This window comes from Crocuta crocuta, unplaced genomic scaffold (genome assembly GCF_008692635.1).
Source record: "Crocuta crocuta isolate KB4526 unplaced genomic scaffold, BGI_CrCroc_1.0 scaffold15, whole genome shotgun sequence".
NCBI classification, from domain to species: Eukaryota; Metazoa; Chordata; class Mammalia; order Carnivora; family Hyaenidae; genus Crocuta; species Crocuta crocuta.
The window spans coordinates 4,036,177-4,053,073 of NW_027530508.1; the positions used below are offsets into that span (position 1 = coordinate 4,036,177).

Genomic DNA, 16,897 nt, shown 5'->3' on the forward strand with positions numbered 1-16,897 from the left:
CAAGCAAGGACTGCTTATACCTTGGTCCCTCGGAAATTCTGGGCTATAGATCGTAAAAAGGAGGGGTGGGCAGAGAAGTGTGTTATAAACTCTGGTGTAAAACAGACCTCTACAACAGATAGATCTCTGACTTCAGCCCATCTGGTGGCCTCCTTATTTCAAACAGCTCTCAATTCCAGTATAGCAGAGGAATGTGGGCACTCTCTTGGGTTACAAGCTGTAAAGGTACTTGACTTGTAGTAAGAATGTTAGATATCAGCAAATGGGTGAGTCCTATGAACCTTTGCTGGGAGGATGAAAAAAGGAAAACTATTTTAGGAGCAGAATGATAACTTAAAGGAAAACTGTCAGGATATCACAGTTGAATGATACATAGATTAAAAAAGAAATCTCCAGCTTCTGGAAACCTGGCAAGGATACATAACAGTCGATCAGAGTTTACTTTCAAATTGGGGTGGGAATATTTCTGTTAAATTGACAGATTTGGCAGCAAACCATCTTGCACACTCACTGGTGATCCACAGTGCCTGTATAGCTACGTACCTCAAAGGTGGGTTAGTTCCCCCCTAAGGAGTGTGTATATATGCCGGAATGCCTTGGATTAGAAGGTCTGGAGGTAAATGAAAAGCAGACTAAACTGTAAATGTGTATTATCGATGCATGTTGCATATATAAATCGGTACATTCCCAACAGTCGGTTATAGCTTAAGCAATACAGGTTTCAGTAAATCTTCACTCTTATGTATAGAGTTAAAAGTATCTCTTTTAAAAAGCAAATGTTGGAGAAGTAAAGACTGATGAACAGACAGATCTAGAATTGTAGCAAACGAGCCAAGTCTTGGTTTGAATTACTACAGACAAAGATAAGAAATTGCTTTCCTATCAACATTATTTCATGGCTCAAATATTGCATTTGTCTTTAACAGCAATTGTACCAGACGTTAACAGACTATGATATTCGATTTTACATGTATGAGATTCTGAAGGTAAGGGAACCTGGAATACTAAATATCTCTAGTTTTCTCTTCCTTGTATTAAATGGTCCAATTAATTGTGGAAAAGCCAGTGAATTAACTTTGGAAAGTATGTTGAAAGAAGGGGCCTCATATTCATATAAGTGTTTAGTAAGTTAGTAGCATCAGAGCCCTTGTGCTAATGTAAACGTTATGGAATGAGTCTAGTAAGAATGTAATTTAGAATGCTTTGGAAAGGGTACTTGGAAGTGAGCTGGGACCCCTTTAAAAAATATTTGTAATCTTCCATCATACTCCTATGAAAGTTAGTTAAATTGTCAAAACGTACAAAAATAACTTCTGATATGCTGGCTTGTGGTATACTTTCTTTTACTTAAAATTCAACAGTAAAACAGTAAACTAACTCAGCCCTCAGAGGGTCATTGTCCTCAGGATTATGTCAATCTCTGCTCGGAGATTGCTGATTTAGAGTGTACTTTGATTTCTAATGTGGGATCACCAATTATCTTGCTCCTAGTAAGCATTAAGATCATCTCTATAGATAAGAAAATTGAGAAGAGGTGGCTAAAGTTTCTTACTAAATGAGGGTTGCTGTAAGGCCTGCATTTGAACCTTAGTAGTACCCTAAAAAGACTATTCCAGCAGAGATATTTCATCTTTCCATTGGCTTGTGCAGTATTGTGACAAGCAGGACGTCATAAGTTAAGGATATACTTGTCTAGCCCTGGAAACCATAGGAACCCAAGTTGCCTTTCAGGAAGTACAGGAATTTGACCAATGACATCAGCTGGCTTAAAGGCTGGGATTAGCAAACCCCAAAGGTTATGCCTCTCAATTCACCTTGGTTTGAGATTGGACGTGGTTTTCAAATCAAATTTGATGTTATAAATCAGGTACAGGGACAGACAGTAAAATTTTTGGCTTTGTAGGCCATACGGTCTTTCTCACACTGCTCCTGTGGTAACACAAAAGCAGCTAGAGACGATATGTAAACAAATCGGTGTGGCTGTGTTCCAATAAAACATTCACAAAAACAGGCAGCAGGCCATATTTGGCCCATGGGCCATGGTTTGCCAACCCGTATTGTGTATTCTTAACTGCTAGAGGATTCTTGTTCTTTGAATAAGATTTGTAAAACAGACCAATTTTCTTTTGAGGGGCCTGTGTTTATCTGAAAATAATCCGTCCTTTGGGTAAGGGGGAGAGATTGGAAGTGTTGCAGGTGGTACACATTTTTGGTGTTTTTGAACGGAAAGAATGTTGAAACGACAGTGTAGGAACAGAACTTGAAGTTCTGAGGCTGTGCGTTGTCCTGACTATGGGGTCTTGAATAAGTCTCTGAAGAGTACCTGTGGGAGTGACTGTCCTAGTCTTGACTCACAGGGTTTTTGTGAGGCTAGAAGGAAAACTATGGAGGAAAAAGTAGACTTTGAGAAAGCCACTCTTCAGCAGGCTAACACTTGCTTTCTTAACCTTTCCTCTTACAGGCCCTGGATTATTGTCACAGCATGGGAATTATGCACAGAGATGTGAAGCCCCATAATGTCATGATTGATCATGAGCACAGAAAGGTAAAGTGATAGACTGACCAGTCTTATTTATTAAGATGATAGAGTTAGCAGCTCATCTTCAACACTTTATCCCTGGCATCTGTTACAGTCACTGGTGCCTATTAGGCACTTGATAAATGTTTGGTGAATGAATGAACTCATTAACAAATCAGAATGTTGAAATCACTATTCATATTCCTAAGAATACTGTGAAGGAAACAGATTTGAGCCTGGCTGGCTCAGTAGGTGGAGCACACAATTCTTGACCTCGAGGCATGAGTTCAAGCCCCATGTTGGGTGTAGAAATTACTTTTTAAAAAGGAGGGGGATGCCTGGGTGGCTTAGTCGGTTAAGCATTCAACTTCATCTCAGGTTATAATCTCATGCATGGTTCATGGCTTTGGTCCCCACATCGGACTCTGTGCTGACAGCTCAGAGCCTCGAGCCTACTTTGGATTCCCTTTCTCCCTCTGACACTCCTCCACTTGCACTCTGCTTTTCTATGTCTCAAAAATAAATATTAAAAAATAATAAACCAGATTGGTAGGCAAAACATTAGCTTTGGGCAGGGAAGTGGGCTTCTAGTTTCATTAGTTAAATAACTAATTTCTTGGGAAACTCCTCATTTACCTCCTTTTTCTTTTATAATGGGTATAATAATAATTGCTCTGCATACCACTAGATTATTGTGAGAGTTAAGTATACATGGTTGTGAGATAGATAAAATATTCAGAAAATGCCGCTGCTTAAGAGCAAGGGTCATGAGGCCCCTGAGCTGTACAAATGCTTTTAATGAGAGCTGCATTGACTACATGGCTTTATCATCAAGTTTTTTAGGGTGACCAAGCCCACCTTTTATAGTCAGTGATAGCTATGTGTTGTAGACTGTGGGGACGTAGTTGATTTATTCATTCAATTAATATTCTTTTAGACTCACACTATTTAATAAGTATTGTTCTAGAGGCTGGGGATATATGTGTGAGACAAACAGACAAAAAATTCTTGTCCGTAGGGAGCTTGCATTTGCAGGAGTCTGGTGGGGTAGAAAGTTAATTGTGATGTGGAAGAGGGGCACCTGGGTGGCCCAGACGGTTGAGCATCTGACCTCGGCTCGGGTCATAATCTCACAGTTTGGTTCATGAGTTCGAGCTCCACCTTAGGCTCACTGTTTATCGGTGCAGAACTCACTTCACATCCTCTGTTCCCTTCTCTCTTTGTCCCTCCCCTGCTGAGGTCCTCTATCTCAAAAGTAAATAAACATTAAAAAAAAAATAGTGATGTGGAAGAGAAATCATGAATAGGGAATCGTAGAGGGTGTTAGGGTTTTAAATAAGTTTGTAAGGGGAAAGTTTCGTTGGGAAGGTGACACTTTAATGACACTTGGAGGGAACCAGCCATGTAATCTCAAAAACAAATGTGTCCCAGATAGAGGAAATGGCAGGTGCAAAGGCCCTGAGGTAAGAATGTGCCTGGCATGTTGGACAGATAGATCTACGTAGAATGAATGGGTGTGGGGGGGGGGGACAAAATGAGATCAAAGAAATAGAGAACCACATCATTTAAAACCTTAAAGATCATTGTCAGGGTTTTCTGTGAAGATGCAGAGTTTGTTTATTTGTTTGTTTGCAGGGTTTGAGCAGAAGGTTGACACGCTGTCACTTAAATTTTTAAAAACTCATTACACATCTATTAGAACAATTAAAAATAGTGACAATACCACATGCTGGCAAGGATGCAGAGAAACTGCATCTCTAATGCATTGCCAGCAGGAATGTGGGGTGGCATGGCCATCTTGGAAAATGCCAGACTATTGCTTCTTAGTTTGTTGGTTTCTTTTCTTTTTTTAATATTTATTTTATTTTTGAAAGAGTGCAAGCAGGGGAGGGGCAGAGAGAGGGAGACAGAGGATCCGAAGCAGGCTCTGCACTGATAGCAGCGAGCCTGACGTGGGGCCTGAACTCACAGACCGCGAGATCATGACCTGAGCTGAAGTCGGCCACTCAACCAAGTGAGCCAGCCAGGTGCCCCTAGTTTGTTGGCTTCTTAAAAAGCTAAATGTGGGGCACCTGGGTGGCTTAGTCGGTTAAGCGTCCGACTTTCCCTTGGGTCATGATCTCGCGGTTCGTGGGTTCGAGCCCCGCGTCAGGCTCTGTGCTGACTGCCAGCTCAGAGCCTGGAGCCTATTTTGGAGTCTGTGTCTCCCTCTCTCTCTGACTCTCCCCTGCTCACGCTGTCTCTCTCTCTCTCTCTCTCTCCTAGAAATAAATAAAAATATTAAAAAAAAAAAAAGCTAAATGTATGCTTCCCCAACAGTCCAGGAGTAAGTCATTTATCTCAAAGCAACAAAATCTTAGGTCTACCCCAAAACCTATATATGAACGAACATGGCTTTATTTGTAATAGTTCAAAATTGAGAAAAACCCAAATGTCCTTCAGTAGGTGAATGAGTAATTGAACTGTGGCATTATGTGGTATTATTACTAAGTAGTATTCTTCAGCATTAAAAAGGAAAGAACTAGGGACTCCTGGGGCTGGCTCAGTCAGTGGAGCATGTGACTCTTGGGCTCGTGGTTGTAAGTTCAAGCCCTATGTTAGTTGTAGAGATTATTTAAAAATCTTTTTTTTTTTTTTTTTAAGCATGTTTGATTTTTTTTTTGTGGGGACNGGCTCTGAGCTGTCCACACAGACCCCAACATGGGGCTCCAGCTCACAAACTACGAGATCATGACCCGAGCTGAAGTTGGATACCTTACCACTTGAGCCACCCAGGCATCCTAAGATTATTTAAAAATCATTAAAAAGGTGTGTGTGTAGGGGGGGAGAACTAGTGGTAAAGCACCAACTTGGTGAATCTCATCTTGAGTGAAAAAAGGCAGTCACAAAAAATTACACTAATGAGTCCCTTTTCAAAATGACAGAATTGGAGCTTGAAAGCAGAGGGGTTGTCCCGGGGGTTGGGAAGTGAGGGGAAGGAATACCACAAGGGACATAAGTAGTGAGTAAACAGTTCTGTGTCTTCTCGAAGCTATATGACTCTGCACATGTGATCAAATTGCAAAGAACTATACACAAATGCATGCATACTTATGAAACTGAAAAATAAAGGGTGGCTCAGTAGGGTTAAGCCTCTGACTTCAGCTCAGGTCATGATCTCACGGTTTGTGGGTTCGAGCCCCGAGTCCAGCTCTATGCTGACAGCTCGGAGCCTGTTTCAGATTCTATATCTCCCTCTGTCTCTGCCCCTCCCATGCTCATGCTCTATCTCAAAAATAAACAAACATTTAAATAAATAAATAAATAAATAAAACTAGAAAATAAAATCTGTCTGTATTGTGCAAAGTAGATGGTGTTTTTCAGAAACTGTGAGTGCCACTGTGGCACAGGAACTAGATGATGGGGAACCCTGTGTGCCAAGCTAAGAAGTTTGGTTTTCGTCCTAAATGCAGGAGATAGGTAGTCACTGGAAAGGCCACTGTAGTGACACGGCCAGTGTTTTTAAGAGTATTCTGATGGCAGTGTGAGGGGTAGCACGAAAGCTAAAACTACTCATGATTTATTCTTTCCTTTTTTTCTTTCAGCTACGACTAATAGACTGGGGTTTGGCCGAGTTTTACCATCCTGGCCAAGAATACAATGTCAGAGTTGCTTCCCGATACTTCAAAGGTCCTGAGCTACTTGTAGACTATCAGGTGAGAAGAGAAGCGCCGATCAAATTTCGGTCCTGTGTTTTGCACGTAATTTGTGAGAAATGTCATTTTGTGCTTTTGAGGAGGTCATTTATGCACATATGTGGCTGTCCCTTTTATATGAATGTAAAATACGAATCATTTCAGTTCATCCATCATAACTTGTATTGTTTTTTTTATTTTCATAACGTCAGGAGAATATGAATAGATCTGCTTTTGATCCTAACTGAAGAGAAGGTACACCAGAGATACTTTTTCGAGTCAAATTCCAGAGCTAGTTTGAGAATCGTAAGCTAGGTTTAACCAACCTTAAAATAAACTCAAAAATGTTCTCCTGTGATTTTCTTAAATTGTATTCTAAAGACCTTCCCCTTACCAAAAAAGAACAAAAGCCTTCTTTCTCCTCACAGGAACAAAATCCTTGGGGACACCTCTCATGCCTGCTCCTCCCAGGTTCTTATCACACACACTGAAAATTTCAAACTCTGTCCTAGAAATGGCTTTTCTGGGATCTTGAGGCTATAACCCAGAGCCCCAAACACATTTTATGCATAAAAATATTCTTCACAGCATTATTTATAATAGTGATGAAAAACAAAACACATTGTAGGAGAAATTAAAGATTAAATTCTGAAACATTTATGCACTAAAACCTTGGGCGGTAACAGTTTGGGATCTTTTAGGTAAGTGATGAAAAGAGTAATTCCGAATAGCATGCAGATTGTTTTGAAACGGGTGGAACAGGTATATAGAAAAAAAGACTGAAAAGGAATACATGAAGGTGTTACTGGTTTTTGAACTTTTGGACTTTGACTCAGTGGAGTGATATATATTTTTAATAGTAAAAGAGCAGTATTTCATTTTGAGATGACAGGACATTCGTGTATAACTAATTTTTTTTTTTTTTTTACTTTAATCCAGATGTATGATTATAGTTTGGATATGTGGAGCTTGGGTTGTATGCTGGCAAGTATGATCTTCCGGAAGGAGCCATTTTTTCATGGACATGACAATTACGATCAGGTGATAATTTTGTTCCCATTAGGGAACTCACTGGTCTAACTTAATGATGGCCAGATCTGCCTACCCATTAGAAACTGCTATGGATCTTGCTAAAATACACATGACCGGCCCCCACTGAGACCTGCTAATTCAGAATCTCTTAGGCCGGGCCCTACAGTAATTTCCAGTTTATTGTTTATTCAGCCAAACTGACATTGATTTTCAGATTGGTGTTTTGGGAGCCTTTTGAAATCAGTTTTTCTCTTAGTCTTCTTAATTTGCAGTGATTGCTTTATAGCAAAATATGTGTGTAAATTATTATTTTTTTAAATGTGTGTAAGTTATTTATTTTGAGAGTGTGAGCGGGAGAGGGACAGAGAAAGAGAGGGACAATCCCAGGCAGCCTCCAAACTGTCAGCACAGAGGCCAACACAGGGCTCAAACTCATAAACCATGAGCTTATGACCTAAGCCGAAAACAAGAGTCAGATGCTTAACCGAATGAGCCACCCAGGCACCCCTGAAAATTATTTTATAAAGCATATACAATTAAAAGAATACTAGTTTAAGAAATAGAACTTTACCTTAGAATCTCCTACTGTAAGCTTTCATTAAAGAGCTGTTTCCTCCAATGTGTTGCGTTTATATGTGGCATTTCTGTGATTCTTTGTCTCTTTCTACGAGTTAAGTTGATGTTTTCAGTAGAAATGTAGTTGATGTTTTTTATACTAGCTCCACTTCCCCATAAAGATCAAGGGGCCATTTCTTTCAGTAGAACTTGGAATGATTCTAGGACCTCGTGGAAGGTACTGTTCCCTTGTTTGAGCACATGACCATTTTTAGTGAATCAAAGAATACCACCTGAAGTCAGTTAAAATCAGTAACCCTGTTGTCAGGACCGTGCAGGATCGAGCAATACAGGGGAAAAAAAGAGTCCCTTCTGTCAAACAGTTCGTGGTCTATCCAGTAAGGGAACTGGACATATAAGGAAATAAGTTCTAAGTCATAAATGTCAGAGTAGAATCAGACCAGGTACAAGAAGCAGTTGTGGCGGGAGTGAGCGGTGTGCATGTACAAGAGCGGCTTCCCCAAAGGAGGGATGTCTTCAGCCGGGCTCTGAGGTGGGGTGGNGTTACAAGACCATTTGACCATTTGCTTGGGCGCCTGGGTAGCTCAGTCGGGTAAGCGTCCCGACTTTGGCTCGGGTCATGGCCTCGGGTTTGTGAGTTCAAGCCTCATGTCGAGCTCTGTGCTGACAGCTCAGAACTTGGAGCCTGCTTCAGATTCTGTGTTTCCCTCTCTCTCTGCCCCTCCTCTGTGTCTCTCAAAAATGAGTAAGCGTTAAAAAGAAATTTTTTTGCTTTTTTTCCCTGACACCGTCACATTGAATGATGATTTGGGGAATTTTATATAGAAATCCCTTCTTGCCACGCAAAGAAATTTGAAATATATTGTGAGAAGTTAGCATGCCTACCTATAGCCATGGTGACCCTTTTCTGTTAATTCAGTTACAGCTGGTTGATTTAATTATGTGATGTGTTTGTGGTGTGAGTTTTTGTGTCTCTTCAATCCTAGTTGGTGAGGATAGCCAAGGTTCTGGGGACAGAAGATTTATATGACTATATTGACAAATACAACATTGAATTAGATCCACGTTTCAATGATATCTTGGGCAGGTAAGTCATAAAACAGAATAGTTAAGTTTTCTTTGCCAGCACTGCGAGTGTGTCGGTGGTCTGGCCGTGCAGGGTGCTGCCTGAGCAGGCCTTTGGTAGAGGATTCCCCAAATAGTGTGTTTCCCAGATTTCACTTACCAGGAGTCTTGAGTGTGTGGAGATTATGGTTGCAGATTCCTGTCAAGTGAATGAATGTTAGGGGTCAAAAACCAAAATCTCTTGATTTAGCTTGTTTCTCCAAATGACAAAACCATCCTTAAAGGAGAAATAGAAACAGGAAATGCAGGCTTCAAGACTGATTTGCAGACAGTGAACGCCAACATTAGGAATTAGACACAATATGAATTCATTAACCATTTCACTGGAGGAGGTGGACTTGCCTGATGAAAAAAGGCTTCTGCTGGCCAAGTGGCAGAGATGCCAGGAATCGCCGTTGGGGGGGTGGGGGGCGGAGAGGCCTGGTTGGCCCAGCCACCTGATCGCTTTGCTACACAGGACAGGAGCCCTTAATCCTGTGAAGTAACCTGAATTATGTTGTGTAGAATTGTGAGGACCCAGATTTCCCTTCTCTGCAACACTGCTATTTCCAGTCTCTCCAATTAGCTTTGTTGTCTCCCTAGTGGCAGAGTGGTGCCTGACCTACTCTCTTGAGTCCTGATGTCTCTTTGCGATCAGCTGGGCTCCTAGCCACTAGAGAAAATGTAGGACTAAAATGTTGGGCTTCCGTGCCCCTCGGTCTATGTCTCATTCCCACTTTGGCTCTACAGACACTCCCGTAAGCGATGGGAACGCTTTGTCCACAGTGAAAACCAGCACCTTGTCAGCCCCGAGGCCTTGGATTTCTTGGACAAGCTGCTGCGATATGACCACCAGTCACGGCTTACCGCAAGAGAAGCCATGGAGCACCCCTATTTCTGTGAGTCCAGTGTCCGGTCCACAGAGCATGTGCAGGCCCACCCAGCACACTGTACGAGGCAGGGGAGAATAGATGTTGTGGAGAAAGCTCTGGGCCCAACGGAATTGAAATCCCAACTGCCTTTAGCTTGCCGTCAAGTCCCTCGCTCCCGGTGAACCTCGGTGTCTTCCGCTGGGAACGGTGACGGCAGCTGCCCTGGGAGGACTGTGGTTGTTTAACAGGCAGCGTGACACGTGATCGCTCCTGAACAAACTGCTTTCTTCCCACGTGGGGGATGTTTCTCGGTGGCTGGTCTGGGGTGGCCGCGCTAGAACGGCGGCCTTGCTCTGTCCTTATGTGGTCCTCCTTCGCTGGAGAGGGCCCAGGAAGCTTAGCATCTTACTCTGTGAACATTGTGACCTAGGTCTGTGAGCATAGCTGACGGTGCCGTCCTGAGCGAAAATGCCACTGGTCCCACCCCGTCCTCACTGTGACGTTAGCCTCAGCGTTGGGTCGCTCCTTGGGGGCTGGTGGGATGGTTTTACAGGGAACTGATGACAGCCTTGCCCGCTCTTCCGTGCCGGAAGCAAACTGCCAGGCTGATTGAGATGGAGAGTGAGTGTGTGATGGTAGCATCAGCCTGCACAGACCTGCGGCTTTGGCCACTGGGCAGCACCGTGCTTGGCCGGCCGGGCTCTGGAGCGCAGTAACAGCTCTTCACTGACACAGGGTTACCGTCCCGGCCAGGTTAGAGTGTAGTGTCTCATAAACCTGACAAGAACATTTGGGTTCTAAATTAGCTCTGCTGTGGATAATTACCACATCTCCCTCCCATTTGGTTTAAGAGTTGGCCTTTACCCGCAGTGTGACAGGAAAGCTGCTCCTGTTTTATGCTACTTGTCTAATTCATGGCGAATGTTCTTGCCACTTTACTTTGTTGCGGGAATAACGTAAACTATAAGTAAAATACAGAGAATGAGGATGGCTGCTTTAAGGCCTCACACCATTACCTTCAAGTGTAACAGAACTTAACCCTTTTGGTTTTTTCTAGATACTGTTGTGAAGGACCAGGCTCGAATGGGCTCATCTAGCATGCCGGGGGGCAGTACGCCTGTCAGCAGCGCCAATATGATGTCAGGTCAGTTCGCTGGTAACTTCTGGCACAGGGTGGGGGTGGGGGAGTAGAAATCAGTTATTTTTAGTTTTGCTTCCTCTTTGTGGCCTGATTTCTTGTGGCCCTTCTCTTTCCTATCATGTTCATCTTCTTGACAATACTGACCTGTGTGGTCTCCTCACCAGGGTTCAGAATGTTTTTTGACACCTGGTGATTTTAGTGACACTGCCTTGAGTAGGGTATCAATAGTCTCTTCTAGGCCAGAGCCCCGAAAGTTTCTCACAGAGAGGCTTGGAAGTCCCAGCAAACTATGAAGAGTCAGAGGACATGCCTTGATCTCACAGTTTAGAGTGACAGTAGTTGCGTGATCCTCAGAAACAAGATTAAGAAATAGGGGGCGGCCGAAGGTGGTAGATAGAGATGTGCATAAGAATGGTTGTCCACTTGTTTCCCAGAGCATCTGCCATGTGCCTCACAAACTGCAAAGGCTTGTATGAAATGATTTTTCATTATTGTTGAGTCTTCTTGATTTAAAGCGAGTTTGTGTATAGAATACACGCTCCTGCTATAAAAGAGACAATAGGCTCATCCCCTGAGAATTCTACATGCAGGTAACATCCATATGGGTGTATTTGTAGTCAGGACATGTAGTCAGACACCCTCAAAGAATTGTTGTCACAATTCTTTCTTTAAAGAAGCAGCTGCCTTCTAGAACCTGTCCTCAAGGTGTCTTGCCTCTGGGTGAAATGATGTACATCCAAATCCACGGCTGCTGTTTGTAGCCTTATTTGTAACCGCAAACCTTCCAGCTCTCAGTAGGAAACTGGCTACTTGAATTATGGGACATCCATTCGGTGGAAGCTATATGGCCAGAGAGAAGAATGAGTGTTTCGTGTTTTATACCTCCAGCTCCAAAATAATAATGTAGAATAAGAAAAACAAGGTGCAGCACCATGTCTAAGACCAGGAGTGGGCAAGAGTATATAATCACATTTTTATATGTGATTTTTATATGGGCATTCTTATATAATTATATTCACATATGTGCGTAAAATACTTCTGGAAGGATATACCCCAAAAATGGTACCATAAGTTGGCCAAGCAAAAGGGTAACAGGAATTTTTCACTACATACTCTTCTGCACTTTTGGTATGTTGAACTGTGAAAATTTATTACCTGTTCAGAAGTACATATATAACAATTTGAAAATTAACTGGATGATTGAGGAGGGCAACTAACAGGTAATTCTGGTCATTAGATGAGTGGAAGAAACCAAATGGAAATAAATTCTAAAACACTATTTTAGCATTTCTGCACTGAACATGACTTGGGTAGTTTTGAAAGCTGCCTGCTAACTAGGCAGCGTGATTCAAGGACGCAGGAGCCCTGGCTCTGCCCTCATGCTACTCAAGTCGGGCCGTGACTGGCCACACGCGGCTACTTAAATTAGTTAAAATTGAACGAAATTTAAAGCCCAGTTCCTTAGTTGCACTAGCCAGATTGGAAGTCCCCATCAGCCACTTGTAGGTAGCGACCACCCTGTCGACAGAGATCATAGGGCAGAGTGTGTGGTTGGAAGGCACTGCCCTGGAGAGGGGCCTCCGTTTTAACTCTAGGGCAGTTGCTGCTAACTAGCCGTGTACTTTGTACAAACTGCCTAAACTCCCCAAGCTTAGAGTTCTTTACCTGTCTCCTCAATTGATTAGAAATTAATTTTAGTTTGAAATTAGATTTCATTTGTAAAAATCTGGCTTGTTGAGGCCTTCAGGAAAAAAAGAAAGAAATACCAGGGCACCCAGCTGGCTCAGTGGGAAGAGCCTGCGACTTTTGATCTCGGGGTCTTAAGTTCAGGCCCCACATTGGGTGGAGAGCCGGCTTCAAAAAGAGAAAGAGGGAGGGAATAACTGTTGTATCACTTTTTGAAACAGGTACTGTGACAACCTGGTGACTTACACCTCCATAGTTGGGGTCTGGCTCACTGTTAGCTGTTTTCTTCTAGGGATTTCTTCAGTGCCAACCCCTTCACCCCTTGGACCCCTGGCAGGCTCGCCAGTGATTGCTGCCGCCAACCCCCTCGGGATGCCCGTTCCAGCTGCCGCGGGCGCTCAGCAGTAGCGGCCCCTCCTGTCTCCTGATGCCTAAGCAGAGGTGGGGGAGTCGACGCTCTCCTTGATGCAGCTTGCGCCTGGCGGGGAGGGGTGAAGTACTTCAGAAGCACCGTGTCTGAACCGTTGCTTGTGGATTTATAGTAGTTCAGTCATAAAAAAAAATTATAATAGGCTGATTTTCTTTTTTTTTTCTTTTTTTTTTCCTTTCTTCTTTTTTTTTAACTCGAACTTTTCATAACTCAGGGGATTCCCTGAAAAATTACCCGCAGGTGGAATATTTCACAGACAAAATCGTTTCCCTCCCCCCCTTTTAAATTTAATTTCTCATCACTTAAGAACAAAGATGACCCAGCCTCAATCCCGGCTGCTGCGTTTGGGTGGAGATCTCTTCCCATGTCCACCATTGCTCCCCCACCACCCCACACTTTGGGGGATTTATATCTCATGCTCTTCTCCAGAGATTACAAAAATGTAGCTTCTCCGAGGGAGGTGGGAAGGAAGGAGGAAGGGCGGACCCAACCGACAAGAGCGTTGTGCTGCTGGTCACTTTTACCGCTTTATTCCAAGTGCTTCAGTGGGGTTGTCCTGGTGAATCTAGTGGAAGTTATGTCTTAGTTTCATTGAGATGCTGAAAATCTACCCAAAGTGCAGATAGGTCCTGAAAACCTCAATCTGAATCATGTCTTATTAACCTAGCCGCAAATCCAACTCACTCAGACCCCTAGTTTCAGTTTAGTTTAAAATTTTTAATGCCTTCCCTTCCCATCTCCTTACCTTGGTCCCCCTCCCCTTTCATCTCCCCACATGCTCTGGAGCTGGTGGGAGGGGGAGGCAGAATCTTTCCCAGTCTTCTCTGACTTGGCCATTTTGAATTCAGTTAGTTACTGGGCTTAATTTATTGCTTTTTACAAAAGAAACAAACGTTGTCTGTGTAGGTTTCATGCTCGCAACTCTTTCAGAGCTAATGGAAGATGTGGCCACACCGAGTTTCATTTTCTGCTTCCTAGCTTCTTCTCTTCCTTTCTCCCCCTTCCTTCACATGCCATCCAGTGCGAAGACCTGCCCCTCGGTCTTGTAAATGTCTCTGAGAGGTAGAAGCAGAGCCACTATCTCCAGTGAAACTGAAATGGTAGACCTGTAATTGTGGGAAAATTATCAACTCTCTTGTTACAGCCCTGCCTCCCCTTGCTGTGTGTATATATATAATACTTTATCCTTCATATGTGAAAGATCCAGTGTTGGAATTCTTTGGTGTAAATAAACGTTTGGTTTTATTTATCAAGGTTAGATTTAAGTTCCCTGTGTAAAGGTCTCGCTGGGTGGGTGTCTCACGTTCACATCTGAGGGGCCTGCAGCCCTGTACCGTGGAGGCTTCCCAAGGCCCCCATTTTTATACACCCCTCATTCGACCCATGGTATCGGGCAGGGCAGAGAGGCCTTAAAAAAGCACCACAAGCCAAAGCGTCTCTGGGGATTAAGGATCCTTTGCCATAAAACTCATTTTGTGTCTCAGCAGTGCAGGGATTGGGGATGGAAAAGTCGCCAGTTTTTGTGTGTTTGTGTGTGTGTAAAGTGGATTTTCCACTGTACTCCAACCACCTAAGTTTATCAGGTGCTTCACTGAGGAAGCCTAGTTTTTTAAGCACAATAGCAAAACCATCAGCTCTGTATTTTCTCCTGTTCTTTCATTAGTAGCTGCTTGTGGGAACTAGGAACAATTCTTCCAACATATTTCAAGGCCTAAAGTCTTAGTTCCCCTTTCTCCTACCTTTATAGATCATAAGCCTTTCTCGCCTGGGCGCCATAGACAAACATAATTGTTTCAGGAGTTGAATTTAATGAACATATCTAACTTTATAACCCATCTTGGCTCTAGTAACTTTATCAAGGTGGTGGCTTTCGTGAATATAATGATAAACTTCGGAGGAAGCGAAAGCCTCCTTTTATAATGCTTCTCAACCATGGGGAAAACATTCTGACTGTGTGGCAGGGTGAGTTTCTTTCTTGTGGCCACTTACAGTGGGTATTTATTGTTCTTGACCCTTTTATGCCCTAGAATGCTGTGGGGGTTACCATGTTGACTTTGTGCAGAAGCTAAAAGCACCGGATGTGCCAGAGATGCAATTTGTGATTACGTTTGCACTGGATTGTGATTGGAACAGGACATTTATGACTGATGAATTCTTTCTTTTGCGCTGGGGAGGAGGGTTGTAAATTGAGACTTCGCATCCCACCCTTGTAGCTCAGAGAATCTAGTTGTGGCCGAGGCTGGTGTGGGGGCCGCAGACGGCTGGACCTCCCAACACGCATCAGGCCTTGCGAGAGACGGAAGGTGAATGCAGAGGACTCTGAAATGCCACCCGAGAGCCTTTTAAAATAAATAGAAGTTTTTAAAATGCTACTTAAGGAGTCACTGCAGAAGCATGAAAAACAGAAGACCCAGTTGGGTGGGTGGGGGTGGGGGGCGAGGGTTTGCAGAGTAACAACTTCTGTGTTGTTGTAAATTACCTCATCTGTACACCGGGTACTGGGACACTATTTCTCAGCGCTGCCTGTGTCTGTGGTGCCTTGAGGGCAGGAAGCGCAGTGCCAGTATATGACAGCTGTGTTGGCAATTCCTCTGAAAGGTTTTTTAAGTAATTTTTAACTTTGTTTGAAGTGGCCCCCCCCTTTTTTTTAAGTTTGAAGTCAGAAGCTCCCCCTCGTCCCCTTGATTTATTGGTTGTAATTGTATTGTAATTGGTATGACTAAAACATAATAACTGTGCTGGGAAGAAGTTGTGCCATGAAGGTCTTTAATTTTTTTTTTTTTTTAAATAAAAACATTTAAACAAATGAAATGTCCCTGCAGCCTGAGCAGTATGCTTCTCCACACCGACACCGTCTGTGATAGGTGGCTCAGTTCTCGTGTGTTTTGAATTTAATACTGGGTTGATGGAGATGTGAAATGGGATGAATTAAGATTCGTTGAGGAGCACTGACGTCTGGAGAGTTTTGACCTCAAGATTTCAGTACAGAGAGCATGAAGCTGTTGCTAAACAGGACTGGCTTCATTCTTGCCCTCGTCCCGTACTTGGCCGCTTGGCAAAAGTTTCTTAACTTCTCAATCTGTTTCATCATCTATAAAATGGGGCCACTGCTTCCTCGGGACTGAATGAGAGTAAATGCCAAGTATCTGGCACCTGTTACGCCCTCGATGAACCTAATTTCCCTGGCCTCCTGGTGTGTATGGAGGCTCGGTCCCCGGTCCTGACTTTGCAAGTGACTCACCATACTATCCGTCCTTGGGGCCTCCCGGGGCCTCTGTGTGTGCTCAGTCAGGGCGAGGGTGGGTGACGCGTCTTCAGAGTTCCTTTGCGGCTGTGACACCGATTTTAGAAAGTTTGAGTGATGTGTAAATAAAAAGGTCCACGGAGACATCTCTGACTGGCGGGAAGCCCTGTGAAAGGTCGGCCTCGGAGGGCCCTCAGCCCCGGAGCAACTCGCAGCCTGGGGGCCCGGAATGAAGATGTGGTGGTGAGCTCACAGGACCCTTTGGCAGCTGAAGCAGAAACTACTCCCAAGAGCGGGTCAGAGAGGTGACATTTAGTTTACTTACTTATCAGTGCCAAATGAGTAAATTCTGCAAGACTGTGTTTGAAGTGCCATTTGATCTCCCTCAGTTTCAACGAATTGAAATCAGAGGAAATGCTGTGATCCGAAACTTCTCGTTTCCTCTTAATGTTCACCTCATACCATCTGATGACATCCACATGTTACTAATATCAGGAGTTGAAATGTGTGCTTTGGGTGAAAGGAACTGTTGTGTAATAACCTTGTATCTGAAACGTCTAACTCGCATGAACTTTATTTTCCCGAACTTGATTTCATGAATTTATTTCCATTTTATACAG

At 43.4% G+C, this 16,897-nt stretch overlaps 1 protein-coding gene across 5 annotated transcripts in view; it reads left to right on the forward strand.

Moving 5' to 3' along the window:
* CSNK2A1 (casein kinase 2 alpha 1) overlaps positions 1–14,286 on the forward strand; it is a 50,757-nt gene extending 36,471 nt beyond the window's left edge. For all 5 annotated transcript variants that reach the window (XM_077767026.1, XM_077767030.1, XM_077767028.1 and 2 more), the window contains 8 exons: positions 927–986; positions 2,462–2,545; positions 6,103–6,213; positions 7,132–7,233; positions 8,787–8,887; positions 9,655–9,803; positions 10,834–10,920; positions 12,896–14,286. In XM_077767026.1, coding sequence (XP_077623152.1) covers positions 927–986; positions 2,462–2,545; positions 6,103–6,213; positions 7,132–7,233; positions 8,787–8,887; positions 9,655–9,803; positions 10,834–10,920; positions 12,896–13,011 — 810 coding nt within the window. In that variant the 3' untranslated portion in view covers positions 13,012–14,286. The remainder of the gene's footprint in view (positions 1–926; positions 987–2,461; positions 2,546–6,102; positions 6,214–7,131; positions 7,234–8,786; positions 8,888–9,654; positions 9,804–10,833; positions 10,921–12,895) is intronic.
* Positions 14,287–16,897: the final 2,611 nt, after the last annotated feature.